Source organism: Haliotis asinina, chromosome 5, assembly GCF_037392515.1.
Source record: "Haliotis asinina isolate JCU_RB_2024 chromosome 5, JCU_Hal_asi_v2, whole genome shotgun sequence".
Lineage (NCBI taxonomy): Eukaryota > Metazoa > Mollusca > Gastropoda > Lepetellida > Haliotidae > Haliotis > Haliotis asinina.
This window is the reverse complement of record NC_090284.1, coordinates 22,559,718-22,576,164: the sequence shown is the minus strand read 5'-3', so window position 1 is coordinate 22,576,164 and position 16,447 is coordinate 22,559,718. Positions and strand designations below refer to the sequence as shown.

Genomic DNA, 16,447 nt, shown 5'->3' with positions numbered 1-16,447 from the left:
GGTTTTTTTAAACAAAATTGTTGAATATCTAAAATGCTTGTCAATGCTCCAATCATCTATTTGTCTTCGTCTTAACTAAAGGTTAGCGTGGAATATCAGTATCTTATGCCTGAAATTGCAGTCTTCTCATTCGAAGGAATATGCGAAAGAGAATTTGTGAAAGAGAATCTGCTTTGGTTGCACAATTTTTGTCAATATACATGATAACATTGTATGCTATCTCCCTTGTCTGAGAATGAACTATTTGCCCATGTTTTCCTAACTTGGACATTTTTTACTACAACTGAAATCTGTTTAACAGTATTGAGACAGGTGTAAAACAGTAGCGAGACAGGTGTTAATCAGTAGCGGTGTTGATTTCATGTCACGGTTAGCATGTATTGCACGTGCATAATCGCCAAGCTACCTGTAGCAGCCAAGTGTACTCGCCCAATTCGTTTTACCGCCTCTCTTGTCACAAATGCGTTTAGTGCGCAGGATCATCTAGTATGTGTCTAGCAGTAGACTTGGACATGTCTCTAGAGTAATAAATGGTTCAATGATAATTTCTAAAAGTTGTTAAAGGTCACATGCAACCAAAAAATCAAACATAATTAAAATACAATTATCACTTATTCATGACATATAATATACATTGCTGTTTGTAAAAAAATAAATAAACAAGATTATAAGCGTACAATCGCGATTCAAAAGTGCAATATTTTGTACTTGGGCTTACTTCTCTCGAAACGAAGCCCTCGGGAGACCGAACCCAGTCACAGCGGATGGGGATGCACTCAAGTTTAAGGACGGATTCCGATTGGCTGGTTCATTTGCTGATACGGTGAGGGCTCATTGTGTGTAAAGAAAGATGATCTGTTGGATGAGTATTTTAGAAGTATCGCGAGTCACAAGAAAGTAAGATTCTTTATGGATAACAACTTCTTTTATTGTACTTGATGCGTCGTTTCAGTATGGATTCATATATCGTTGTCAAACATAACCATATGCACTAGAAGTTGTTATCCATTAAGAATGTATATAGATATGTTGGGTTTGGTAAATACATGTTACCTGAATTTGCGTTTGATCTAATCAAAGTCATCTCAGTGGAGATGGTGATGTCATTCGTCCAAGTACAAAACAGGACTTGAAACTGACAAGAGTTTGCACCAGTTTCCGTCAGATCCAGTCATCCGAATAAAATTGATGTAGTTTGTTTGCAACCCACAGACATAAAAACATGTCATGTTTACAAGTGTCACACCTGTCTAAGTGCATAATGCCGCAGAGACAGGACTCGGGTGCCTGAGTCATAAACCAATTTATTTTGTTCATGGCGTATAGCCTGATAGGTGTTAAGTTCAAAATGCATGTGGTCAGTGACTGAAGCTGTGTATTGCATATTGTCTTTAGCAGACAGACAGGCAGACATATAGGTGTCAATAAACCAGGCATTGAGCTTCCTCTGTGACAGAGGCTGCTTAACGCGATCAACAAGTTTTTTTATGTAACGAGTAGATTATTTACTTGTTTGTGTACATAACCAAGATTAGACTACTGCTCACGACCTCATACTCCGGGCATGCATACTGTTTCAAGCTCCGCGAACCTATTCACTGTGCATGTTATGGGCGCAGCACAGTTGTTGAAACCACTTTTTCCCCCAGTCGTTTCAACTCGCGGGCTTTCTTTTTCATCGCATATTTTTCAGCTTTATAGGTTGATGATTTGTTTCGGTAACTGCATACCGAAGGTGTCAGAATCTGCAAAATTGTATTTTACGTTGCATGTGACCTTTAAGTATAGCAAAAATTATTTCAAGCAACTCATTCAAGAAATATGGTTGTAATCTAGACTTGACAGCGAGTACAGAGTTGCATTGACCTTGTTTGATGCATTTGTTTAACAGACTGATACATACACCAGCTTATCATTATTATTCATCATTAAGACAGAAACGACATTAACACCAGTCCCGGAAAAAGAGCTGGGATTTTATTTTTTTTGGTACTGGATGATATTCCATTTAAAGCTGGGGCGGTGGGGTACGCTATGTGTCCGCCCGTTACATCGAGAACCCGAGTTCGATTCCCGCTTGGGTACAATGTGTGACACCCATTTCTGGTGTCCCTCGCGTGATATTACTAGAATATTGCTAAACGTGGCATAAAATTAAACTCACTCATTCGGTCAAAGCTGCAGACCAGAAGCTACAACGGCATCAGCTTGTTTAAGATATTTTTGTCTGTACTTGCTAAAGGGTATTTTCTGTGACATTTTTTGTCGGATATGATCACACATTCTTATTGTATTATCTGTTTGGTGCTGTTGTTTTCACAATGGGGGGAGGGGGGGGGGGGGTGAGTACTGCGTCCCTGATTCATAACAATCAACAATTGAGCAGTTTAACGCAGTTGGGACAAGGATATATGCTGTGTCCACCCAGTACCCATTTAATCTACTCTTTTAAAGACCCAGTCTAAAAACATAACTCCAAGAACCATTATTCAAGCTCCTGGTCGTGTACTGTACTGACTCACTGACTTGGTTGACCACGTGTCATCGTATCCCCATTGCGCATATCGATGCTCATGCTGCTGCTTGCTGGATTGTCTGGCCCAGACTCGATTTTTTTACTGACCACTGCCATATAGCTGGAATATTGCTAAATGTGGCGTAAAACTAACTCACTCAGTCTTAAAAAATTGAAAGATCGAATACGCTAAAAGAATCACTTAAATGCAATGTTGTATTCTGTTTGTAATAGTGTTATGTTCCATATCTTATATAATATGTGACATAACTGAAATGTTTCCTTTAAACCAGTTGCTTTTAATTACAATTGAAGTATATGACAATGTTCGTTCGCAAAAGTTACGTTTTCACGCATTGAATAAATAGGGAGGGATCCTTTTTCAACGGGAGCACATGCGGATCAACACCGGTCTCTACAACGGAAACTGCCGAATATATCCGAACAGTGGATATTGTCGTTTGATTTATAATCTGCATTCCGCCCAAATAATGTATAAAGATGTTGACGTAAGTGTACCACATTTAAGATACAAATATCAACTTTCGTATGAGATGACTAAATATGCATATTTCTCCAGGACTGATTTAAAAACGAACACATTAATGACGACAGCATTTTAGAAAATTCGAGGTGAAAGGACGGTTTATATGAGCATGTATCACAGTCTCTTACGGAGCGTGTGTCTGGTTGACACTTCTGAACATTGATCGCTGATAAATTCCGGCTGATCTGTCCAGTCAAGCTGTCCCGTTTGGTACACGTTCCATAAGCGTGGAACTCCCGATGCCTTGCGCTCGGTAGAGTTCCGTTCAAAATTGGCCTCGCTGTAAAGCGCAGCGCCGTAGGGTTTACTGGTCCACTCTGGCTTCTGAATTTCTAAAATGGGAAGTTGGGGGTTCTCAACACTGATTTGTGACGCTCCAATACGGCACTGCAAGTGGCAGTCTGCCAGACTTTTTCATGTATTACTTCATAATTTGAAAAAGTTCCTACAGTTTCTTTGTTTTCGCTAGGAACAGAAGGCCACTTCTGTGGAATGTACCTCGGTTATTCTATCTTGCATATATTTTACCACAAAAATGCCAAACGTTACTTTTATAAATAGAAAAACAGAATTTCTCCGATTCGCGAAGAATATTTCTGTGCAATAAACAGGTATGGTTGTGTGTCGTGAATCACGCTCTACTATCCTCAAGGTTGTGTATGTTTTTGGTTTGAGACTATACTGATTGCTGAAGTGTCAGTACAAAAGTCCTCTCTACCCACCAAAACACCCCATCCCTCCACCTCTCTCTCACACACACACACACGCACACACCGTACACACGCGCGCACACACCGCACACAGACATAGGGGCCTGCGGTACTCTGGAGCCGTATGAATGAACTTCACATGAACAAATATGATTCACTGAAACTGCTTCGTTCATAACTTGCAGGAAAAAGCAAGAGAATATACAATAGTCCCAATGTATCTTCTAACTTAACAGCTCGTGGGAACATTGGTATGCGCCTCCGTGTGATCTTTAAGTAATACGTAACTGTTAACAGGATGTGAACAGGATTGCATCATTAATGGTCACAGGTCTGTATGTACTGTGCAATATTGCTATGCTTACGACCCACCGTCACTTACCTAGAATACTGCTGAATGCTGAGTTGATTCAAAATTCTAAAATTCACACAATATAAAACATCGAGATCCAACTCAAAGAGGGGCCTTATTCTATTCTACAGACCCTATGTCACAATATTTTGCCTTCCGCAAGATCCTGCATAAGCCCAAATGAAGTCGCACAAGATTTCTCTGGTTCTCCGGTTCAGGTGCTCATTCTCAATTTCAATGGAGTCATTTGTTTCCATAAAAAATACATATACACACTCCAGCAACATCGCAGCGGCGGACACCAGAAATGGACTTTACACATTGTACCATTGAGTGGAAACGAACCCGAGTCCGTGGCGTTTTAACGTTTAAACCGTTTGACAATCCAACACAATCTCTCCCTCCCCCCCCTCTCTCTCTCTCTCTCTCTCTCACACACACACACACACACACACACACACACACACAAAGAAAGAAAGAAACAACAACAAAAAACAAAACATACTTTATTGCACCATTAATGGTCACAGATCAGCGTACATTCTGTAATAACGCAGTGAGATACTAGTAAATATACTTACCGTCCCCCGTGTATATATAAGTAGTGTTTATTTATTAATTCTAAAATTCACATTGAGATCTTTCAACTCAAAGGGAGGGCCTAGCCTATTTCAAAGTCCCCAAATCACATATTTTTTCCCTTTCGCCACATCCTTCTCCAATGCGAGGCCACACTAGATTTCCCTCAGGTTCTCAGGTACATTTCACAAGGGCTCGTTTTCAGTCTAAATGGAGTTATTTGTTTTCATGATAAATGCATACATTCAGCGTTAGTCTACGACAGGCCCATATACGTTATATACAGATTCAACGTGTGTGGGTTATGTTCTACGCCGCTTTTAGCAATAAACCAGCTTCATCACAGCGGGGATACCTGAAATGGGCTTCACGTTGTACCTTTGTGGGGAAACGAACCCGGGTCTCCAGCCTGACGAGCATCCTAGCTGTTAGAAATAGTTCTAACGACGCATGTCCCTTCCTGTGTCTTCTGTGAACGTCAGATAGGGCCAGCATGCAGTAAAGGTAAACTCACAAGATTCGCGCTTCCCTCTTCTAACACTGATCAGACATGGTGAAGAAGTAAACAAGAATCCCGCTGTATCGTCACGGGCTGTAGAATTAAATAATAGTCCCACTGTATCTTGTAGCTTGAGAGCTTGCGGGGGACATGCCCCCTGGTGTGATCATTAAGTCATGCGTAACAATGAACAGGATGTGAACTGCAAAAAAAACCCATTCTTGTCACAAGCACTGATTTCCAAGCACAATGGCGTGACTCATATATCAAAATGCTACAAGATAAATTGAAGATAACCTTAAAACAAGAATTTCTGAAATCAAGTCAGTGAGTGAGTGAGTGAGTTAGTTTAGTTTTACGTCGTACTTAGCAATATTCCAGCCATATGGCGACGGTCTGTAAATAATCGAGTCTGGACCAGACAATCCAGTGATCAACAACATGAGCATCAATCTGCGCAATTGGGAACCGATGACATGTGTCAACCACGTCAGCTAGTCTGACCACTCGATCCCGTCAGTCGCCTCTTACGACAAGCATAGTCACCTTTTATGGCAAGCATGGGTTGCTGAAGGCCTATTCTACCCCGGGACCTTCACGGGTTTCTGAAATCAAGTGGTAACATATACACTGATGCCATCTACGACGACCGAGAAGAGATCCATCAGGAATCAATATTGGAAAACCTCTTACTTTCCATTTGCTTCCTTCGTGGAATGGAATGACTGAGTTAACACTGTACGCCACATTAGCAATATGTCAGCCATATCGCCACGGATGGGACTTACCCTCATAAAAATATAATACTCTCGTTGATGGTACATACTCACATGCTCACACAATCACAGTTTCAGAAAAAAACAATTATCAATACAAATTCAGTTGAGCTACATCACACTTGTCATCACCAAATCGGGAGTGCCAATCTGGTATATTCCACTACTCTCGGACAGAGAGCCGTTAAAACTACTGAAACCACTCGTGAGACTCTCCCCTGACGCAGAGGTCGGGTTGGTTCGAGGTCTTTGGGGAAGCTCGTATCTTAGTTTCCTCCACAACAACCGGTCAGATACATTCAGACATTGACGACTACTCAGGTATGTTTTCAGTGGCTCCTGCATCACAGTAGACAGGTCAAGGTCACCGTGTATTAAAACGAGCAGACGACCTGATTTAGTTTCTTCCATAAGCCGATGAGCAAAGTCGAATTCCTCTATGGACCAGCCGCTGTTCACATAGGAACTATTTACAACAGCAAGAACTCGTCTACTTTTGTTGATGTTTTCCACCATCTGATCTGCTATACTATCCCCAAAATCGTCCTGACGACAGGGGTAATACACTTTGTATACTGGACGGGACTTTTTCTTTTTTTCCAGTTGTTTCAAAAGTTTATCTTTCACCCACAGTCTGATGTCTTCGTTTTCCCTGTCCAGGGATATGTAGACATCGTACTGTTTGATAGTATCATTTACATTATCATATGATTCTTGGTCAAATGGATGAACACGGAAGTAGTCGTACATCAACACTTTACACTCGTATTTCCGTTTGCAGCAGATGACAGTACAAATAATGAGTATGATAAGCAACACTCCGAGCACCACACTAACACTTATGGCGATATCTCGATAGCAAAGTAGAGACTTCCAAGTCACATCGACAAGACGTAAATAACGTCCATTGTGATAGCACAAGTGATGTGAAAGAGATTCAGAAGACATGTTCTCAGAATTACGTCGTATCCAATCACTTATCCAAATGGTGTCACATGAGCAGACGAGAGGGTTTCCACTGATCTTGACTGATGAGACCCGGAAGGTTTGAATTTTGGATGGTAAGGTCCTTAACCTGTTGTTTCTAATATCAACATATTCCAAACTTGGTATTTTCTCAAGAAAGGAATCTTCCAAGAGTAAAATATTATTTGACGACACATCCAGACGTGTAATATTTTGCAGATAATCTCTGTGACGCAATGACGAGATTTTGTTGTGAGACAGTTGGAGAAACAATGGTCCTGGGGGCACAGTTTGTGGCAAGTCGGTGTATTCTCCAGCACTGGAGCAATCCACTAGTATGTAACCATCGTGAGGTCTGTCTTGACACTTGCAGTCGGTAGGGCACCTTTCTGTGATATTACACATCAGTTGATCTGGATGATCGAAGAAATATGAAAAATTGTATCCCTTGAACTCACTGGGACTATCGCAGGTCATGAAGCCCTCAGCCATAGTGTAATAGAAGGTGTCGATAAATTGCATCAATAGATAATAAAAGCCACAATCACAGAACCATGGGTTGTCCCGAACAACGATCCCCATAACACCTATCTCAAATATTGTTGGTATGCGTCCAGACAAATACTGGCTGATATTCTCTGTCCTAAAGTACCGGAGTCTGTTGTGCGTAAGATTTACAATCACATTGGGTTCCTGGGTCATTGTCCATCCCATGGTGTTTGTGAAACGTGAAATACGGTTAAACTGAAGATTAAAGAACATTCGCTTACTTGAGTATTTTGATATCATTGGAATATAAGGCCATGGTTCAAATGTCTTGAGGTTGTTGTAAGATAGGTCGACTTCCTTTAGAGCTATAAGACGCTTGTGGAACACATTGTTTCCAACGAAGCTAATCCTATTCCGAGAAGCATCAAATCTCTTCAGGTATGAGTATTCTAGATCATTACTGGAACCCAGAATTCCGGATGTAAGATTTGTCAGGTCGTTATTCCTGAGTGTGAGCTCAACAAGACTTACCAGTTCAATGAAGGCGCCATTTGAAATCATTTTAAGTTGATTATTTGCTAAATTTAATATTCTCAAACATTTGAACTGATTGAATAATCCTTCCGATATCCTTGTAAGGTTATTCTTTGACAAATTCAATGAAATAACTCTTTGAAAGATTGTGTCGTTGAATACTTGAAACGACAAATCTGTAATACCATTTTCGGATAAATCCAGATATACTTTATCATATGGGTTTGTCCTGTTTAAAATAGTTCCTATGAAAAACAGATTTGGGAACTCCTGAGACCCAAGTTTACTGTTTAATGACACCTCCCTTGTTGATCCAGATGGGCACGGACTTCCAGGCACACAGATAAACAGACAGACTGATAACAACACACTACACTGTCTGACCATGACTACGGAGCCACTAGTTGCCCATTTGATCAGAAGAGTCGAACCAGTGCATCCTCCTGCAGGGTTACGTCCAAACATAAATAGACAACACTTCAATTTGTCAAGTAATGTATCTACAAAGAAAGATCTTCTTACTGCTGAGTGCAAGGTGTTTGATTCAATTAATTCAGTTTGATACACGTCACAGAATCATCAAATCTTATCCTTGAATGAAGAACGCCTTAATTATTTGATATTCCTGGCCGTGATGCCCAGGCTTGAGTTCCAATTAATTTTAGAAAGGTGGACTATGAGATCAGCTGGATGGACACTTGCTAGAGTTGAAAGATGTGAAGAGTGAGTGAGTGAGTTTGGTTTTACGCCGCTTTTAGCAATATTCCAGCGATATCACGGCGGGGGACACCAGAAAATGGGCCTCACACATTGTACCCATTTGGGGAATCGAACCCGGGTCTTCGGCGTGACAAGCGAATGCTTTAACCACTAGGCTACCCCACCGCCCCTCATGTAAAGAAATAAATACTGCTTCTTAATTATCGTCTAACCACATTGACGAAGACCAGTGTGCTATTTCTCAGTCAGAACGCGGAGAGTGTCACAATTGTTCTCCTGGCTCACTACAGAAGACGTAGAAGCAGTTCAGTGTGAATGAAGCTTACCGTGGTTTAGCGTTATGGTGAGCCTGTTTGTTGACAAAGAAACACTAATTATAATCACACCAATGTTGTAACATCGGGACCAAGGACGTTTTCCCTCATCTAGAGGCATTTACATGGAATTGCCTGATATTGCACTACATAGCCTCCAGACTTCACGTCCTAAAGGCTGAATGGAGATACAAAATCATGACGTGAATTAATCATTATTGAATGCTGTAAATTGAATCTGAATCTATCTATGGGGTGTATCACGGCTAAGATGTGTATGCATGATTCCACTAATGTGTCACGTGGCATGTGTCCAGCATGAATTTTACCAGACACATCAAGTACCACTTTTGCGATCGTGGTTTTCTCTCCGGAGAAGAACAAAAGGAAACTGCTTCATAAGGGAACGTATTTGGAGCGTCCCCTTGCAGCCATTTCATGCCTTATCACAAGACGCGTGGTCAAATGGATGAACACGGAAGTAGTCGTACATCAACACTTTACACTCGTATTTCCGTTTGCAGCAGATGGAAGTACAAATAATGAGAATGATAAGCAACACTCCGAGCACCACACTAACACTTATGGCGATATCTCGATAACAGACGAGAGAGTTCCAAGTCACATTTACAAGACGTAAATAACGTCAATTGTGATACCATAAATGGAACAGGGAATCATGGGACATGGGAATTACGTCGTATTCAATCACTTATCCAAATGGTGTCACATGAGCAGACGCCACTGAGCGAGACCTTAAAATTACATACCCTGTACGATGCCTCACAATCAGCGAGTCTCATTTTTTCACCTCAGCTCTTTCTGCAATGCTGAAGCACTAAATGCAGCATGTCTGAATCTCCTATCTCAATCTCCTTAGCAAGTTATATGGAACTATATGTTTCTGTCGAAGTTATGTAAATTAGTCTAGTCATCACGCCAGCTGTTGTGGAGGCATTCCCTGTAGTTGCCTTGACCTAAATACAGTCTTTGTGATTCATTGCATCAGGTCATATACACTTGTAATGCACGTATCGTTCTGTAATTGGCTCACATTGCTAACAGTGGTATCCAGCAATAGTCAGACACAGTACTATCCAGCAATAGTCAGACACAGTACTATCCAGCAACAGTCAGACACAGTACTATCCAGCAATAGTCAACTACAGTATTATCCAGCAATGATTAACCACAGTGCTATCCAGCAACAGTCAATCACGGTACTACATGGCAATTGTCAGCCACAGTATTATCCAGCAGTAGTCAACCAGAGTATTATCTAGCAATAATCCAACACAGTGTTATCCAGCAATAAGCCAACACAATATTATCCACCAATAGACAAGCACAGTGTACTATCCAGCAATACTCCACCACAGTACTCTCCACCAATAGTCAAGCACAGTGTACTATCCAGCAACAGTCCACCACAGTACTATTCAGCAATAGTGAAACACAGCACTATCCAGTAAAAGTTGTAACCATGATAAACATATTATCATCACCCCATCGTCACCCACAACGTCATCCAGACGCCGAGACTGTGTCTCCCAAGCATACAGGCTGTAATGTCCGCCATGGTTTCCAGGTTGACACTCCCCTGCTAAGAAAACAGGAGGCATGCATCATTAGCCGCAGTCGAGCTCGGAACACACCCCGGAAGAACGAGAGTTTAATTGCCTTCAAATAAGTAGAGTCGTGTTGTCTGTATGTATTCCCTCGACGAAGGCAAATATCCTTGTTTGAATACCGCCTTCTTTCAACATCAAAATAATCCCAGGCGTCCTAGGTCAGAAGGCATTACATAATGGCGTATGTACCACCCATTGTTCGCCGGTAACCAGAGCCCTGGTGCACATCCCTTTCAACAATAACATGCCTTACATTACACTTTACTTCATATTCACGTTAGCTTCCTCACTAAATATGTGTCCTGTCTTCTAGTTACATATTGTATGATTTTGTGATTAAAGGCTCGGTGTTTTGTGGGGATCATATTGAAACCTCAGAGATCCTTAACTTATCTTGTAATACTCAAATAAACATTTTCTTCTGTTTACATGAATACATGATGCCGTTTAGCAAGTGGCCAGATGTGACACGTTATATTTGAGATAATACTTTCTCAGTAATGTACAGATTCTAGTACTTGCGTTATGTTGAGTCCCATCCGGGATTCGAACCCTCAATCTCAATTGCCAGCAGCTAAATTTACATAATGTGTCCAAATGTCCATCTTCAGCAATGCGTAACGCAATAACACTCTGCCTGACATTGTCAACGTATAATGAATAGACGCCTGTCTACCCAGCTCCTCTGTTGCAGGGTATCTGAAATACCTACTTTTCATTAGCACTGGACAGTGTTCTAGTGACACGACAATGTGCTGCTTGGTCTTCTAGTGAGTGAACCCCACCGGCGCATGTATGAAGACGACTGCAAGAGGTCATCATGACCGCAAGTTTAGGATTCCACTTTACACGGTTGCTGCCAAGGTTGGTATAAGAACTGTACTGATTGTTGCGTACTTTCTTACTTTCACGTTTAAAGATGAAACACATCACACTTGCCAATATTAAATAAGCACTGAAACGTTTCAATCGAATTTTTTTTTTCATTTCTTGTACATAGATAATACTTTACTTTTACATGGATTTTTTTGTTTGTTGTTTAACAATGCACTCAGCAATAGTCCAGTTATATGACAGAGGTCTGTAAATAAGTGAGCCGGATCCAGAAACTCCAATGATCAACATCATGAACACCGATCTACGCAATTCGGGTACAATGACGTGTCAGCGAGTCGCTTCTTTGTCGACCCGTCCCCGTTAGTCGTATGGGTTCCCGAGGACTAATTCTAACCCGGATCTTCACGGGTTGTTGAACGTTTGCATAGATGATACCCAACATCCAGGAAGATGAGCTTTTATGCAATCTGTACAGATGTTAGTATCTTCAGTGCATATGAAAATATCTTCAACGTATATGGTAAAACCATTTGAACTGTGACTCTAACACACTTCCATACTCTCTCGGTCTTTTCTTATTTCAAGGAAATTAATGTATTGTGTTTTCAAAAATACATCTAAACGGGTGCATTTGTTGTTTGTGCTGCAAATATATTTAAAACAGCACTGTACTTAACACAGGTAACAGAGGCATGTAAACATTGGCTGATCGTGACCAAGTGGGTTTGGAAATTGTTTGAAGCAGTTGTAAAATCTTCTGCTTCGACTAACATTGTGCTTGTGTTCCAATGTCTAAACCTTTTTCTTGGTTACTAAGTGAACGAGTAATTTCCCCTTGGAGAGAGATCTGTAACTTCCGGCGTAGAGCTCAAAACCTAAACAAACCTGCTCACTACTTCCATATATGAGTATCAGAGGAGTTCCATCTAACTACGCAAACCATGACGTCAAGCAACTTGTTTCGTCAGTGAGTGAGTGAGTGGTTTAACGTCACTTCGGACAGTGTTATCTTTACATCACGGTATGTAGGTTTGGCTCAGAGGAAAGTCCTAGGGGATACAGGTCTGAGACATTCACTACTCTAACGAAACCCACGGGGCACGGGTATGGACCTGACAAACATACTGGTTTGGGTTGTTTCTTGTTTTTAGCGTAATTCCAGCTAAATAACCAAGTCTGGATCATACAATCCAGCGGCCGACATCATAGGCATCGACCTACCTTGCATGTGTCAACCGAGTCAGCGATCCGGACCACCAGATTCCCTTAGTCTCCTGTTGCTGAAGGTCAATTATAACCCGAGTCTTCACGGATCACTTATGATTATGTGGTTTGTACATTGTTGTCCTCTTTCATACTGGGATGAAAGTTATCGGTGAAGGTTGTTGTTTTCATCTTTATGTATTTCTGTATTATTTATCTTAAATAACTTTGAAAACGTTCCTACGAATACCAGATATACTATGCAAATATTTTCTTTCGCGGTTCATACAGAAAAGACAATATTATACCCATATATTGTCTATTATATACAAACTTCCTGTGTATTTGATAGAAGTTCTTGATACAAGTTGAAAATGAACTAAGTAGTTATATTTACAAACCATGTCCTACTTCTGATGCATTAAAGTATTTTCATTGCACGAGAACTGACGATCTGTGTACTCTGGTCAACCCTGATTAAGAGCCATTTTCAGAGTACTCCAGCAATATCATGTCGGGTGAACTCAACTTAATAACATCATCAGCAAAAGTTATAAATATTTAGTAAACAGTTTTACTAAATTAGTCAATATTAACACAAACAGCCCTTGTCACCGCACAGCATTACAAGAATTCAATACGTCTCTGATCAAACTGTCTTAGTATCTCCATGTTCGCAGTCTTCTATCCTGGGTGAAAGGGGGTGTTTTGGTCCCCGGCAGTTTAGTACGTAAAACATTTTTTATCTCACGCAAAAAGGCCTGGAACTAATTGTACTGTGCACGTGTCAGCACATTTTGTTGTTCCAACAGATGATAATATCCAAGTTTTAACAGCACTGCATTGTAACATTGCCAGCTTTGTTGTAGATGTTGTTGTTGCTACTGCTGGTGTGCTCTAGTCGTTGTGGTTGTTACACTCAGACTGAACCATTCATTGTTACAGATGAACACGCAACGTATCCAGCGATATGTGGTCGGAAAACACACGCTCTATGTCTTGCATGCAGTTAGTCCTAGACAGAACATGTATGACACAACATGCACACGCACTGTGATGTCATCTGATTTCAGTCTGTCCGGCAGTTTCAGAAAGAATGTTATCAAGTCATGTTAACTAAAGCTACATCTCATTGTCTCTCTGGGTCTCGGATATTCCACTACTCTCGGACAGGGAGGCGTGAATACTACTGAAACCACTCGTGAGACTCTCCCCTGACGCAGACGTCGGGTTGGTTCGAGGTCTTTGGGGAAGCTCGTATCTTAGTTTCCTCCACAACAACCAGTCAGATACATTCAGACATTGACGACTACTCAGGTAGGTCTTCAGCGGCTCCTGCATCACAGTAGACAGGTCAAGGTCACCGTGTATTAAAACGAGCAGACGACCTGATTTAGTTTCTTCCATAAGCCGATGAGCAAAGTCGAATTCCTCTATGGACCAGCCGCTGTTCACATAGGAACTATTTACAACAGCAAGAACTCGTCTACTTTTGTTGATATTTTCCACCATCTGATCTGCTATACTATCCCCAAAATCGTCCTGACGACAGGGGTAATACACTTTGTATACTGGACGGGACTTTTTCTTTTTTTCCAGTTGTTTCAAACGTTTATCTTTCACCCACAGTCTGATGTCTTCGTTTTCCCTGTCCAGGGATATGTAGACATCGTACTGTTTGATAGTATCATTTACATTATCATATGATTCTTGGTCAAATGGATGAACACGGAAGTAGTCGTACATCAACACTTTACACTCGTATTTCCGTTTGCAGCAGATGACAGTACAAATAATGAGAATGATAAGCAACACTCCAAGCACCACACTAACACTTATGGCGATATCTCGATAGCAGACGAGAGAGTTCCAAGTCACATCGACAAGACGTAAATAATGTCCGTTATGGTAGCACGACTGGTGGACTAGGGAGTCAGAAGACATGTTCTCAGAATTACGTCGTATCCAATCACTTATCCAAATGGTGTCACATGAGCAGACGAGAGGGTTTCCACTGATCTTGACTGATGAGACCCGGAAGGTTTGAATTTTGGGTGGCAAGGTCCTCAAACTGTTATTTCTAATGTCAATATATTCCAAATGTGGTACTTTCTCAAGAAAGGAATCTTCCAAGTGTAAAATGTTATTTGACGACACATCCAGACGTGTGATATTTTGCAGATAATCTCTGTGAGACAATGACGAGATTTTGTTGTGAGACAGTTGGAGAAACAATGGTCCTGGGGGCACAGTTTGTGGCAAGTCGGTGTATTCTCCAGCACTGGAGCAGTCCACTAGTATGTAACCATCGTGAGGTCTGTCTTGACACTTGCAGTTGGTAGGACATCTTTCTGTGATATTGCAAATCAGTTGATCTGGATGATCGAAGAAATATGAAAAATTGTATCCTTTGAATTCACTGGGATCATCGCAGGTCATGAAGCTCCCAGCCATGTGGTAATAGAACGTATTAGTAATTTCTTTTAACAGATAATAAAACCCACAATCACAGAACCATGGGTTGTCCCGAACAATTAATCTCATTACATCAAGTTCAAATATTGTTGGTATCCGGCCAGCAAAATATTGACTGAAATGATGCTTCCTGAAGTACCGGAGTCTGTTGTGTGCAAGATTTACAATCACATTGGGTTCCTGGGTCATCGTCCATCCCATAGTATTTGAGAAACACGAAATGTGGTTAAACCGAAGACTGAAGAACATTCGTTCTTTGAAATAGTCTGAAATAACTGGAATGTAAGGCCATGGTTCAAATGTCTTTAGGTTGTTGTAAGATAGGTCGACTTCCTTCAGAAATACTAGATCCTTATGGAACACATTGTTTCCGACGAAGCTAATCCTGTTCCGAGAAGCATCAAATCTCCTCAGGTTTGAGTACTCTTTACTGGAACCCAGGATTCCGGATGTAAGATTTGTCAGATCGTTATTCCTGAGTATGAGCTCCACAAGACTTACCAGTTCAATGAAGGCATCATTTGAAATCATTTTAAGTTGATTATCTGCTAAATTTAATATTCTCAGACATCTGAACTGATTGAATAACCCTTCCGATATCCTTGTAAGGTTATTCTTTGACAAATTCAATGAAATAACTCGCTGAAAGATTGTGTCATTGAATACTTGAAACGGCAAATCTGTAATACCATTTTCGGATAAATCCAGATATACTTTATCATATGGATTTGTCCTGTTTAAAATAGTTCCTATGAAAAATAGATTTGGGAACTCCGGAGACCCAAGTTTACTGTTTAATGACACCTCCCTTGTTGATCCAGATGGGCACGGACTTCCAGACACACAGATGTGCAGAGAGAATGACAGCAATACAATGTACAGACTGCTCATCCCTATGGATCTGCCTACCGATGACGTTAAAAGACTTATGTATGATTGGGTTTTTCAACGTTTCCTAATCAAATACAGCTTCCAACTGATTCACCAAACCTTATGATGGGCAACAGACGCTTATCGTCCAAACACCAACATGTGATTGTACTGTACTACTGTACTGAGTACTACACATTCACCTTCGATATAGGATATAACCAGTATATCTCAGTATATCCAGCTATGGTCACACAGTGTAGATATGTCAGGAAATATCACAACATATAGCAGACAGCACCTTCGAAGCATGATATAACTATGTATATCTCAATATATCCAGGTACTGTCACACAATGTAGATGAGTAAGGAAATATCACAACATAAAGCAGAAGTCACCTTCGAATTACTTGTATATCTCAATATATC

At 40.8% G+C, this 16,447-nt stretch overlaps 1 protein-coding gene across 1 annotated transcript; it reads right to left on the bottom strand.

Moving 5' to 3' along the window:
* Positions 1 to 4,614: 4,614 nt before the first annotated feature.
* On the bottom strand, positions 4,615 to 16,038 carry LOC137283799 (uncharacterized). The gene is made up of 2 exons (XM_067815484.1): positions 13,799 to 16,038; positions 4,615 to 8,541 (listed from the first exon to the last, which is right to left on the bottom strand). Exons 1-2 carry the CDS (start codon positions 16,036 to 16,038, stop codon positions 6,090 to 6,092), a joined length of 4,692 nt encoding a protein of 1,563 aa, XP_067671585.1. The 3' UTR covers positions 4,615 to 6,089.
* Between the last annotated feature and the right edge of the window lie 409 nt (positions 16,039 to 16,447).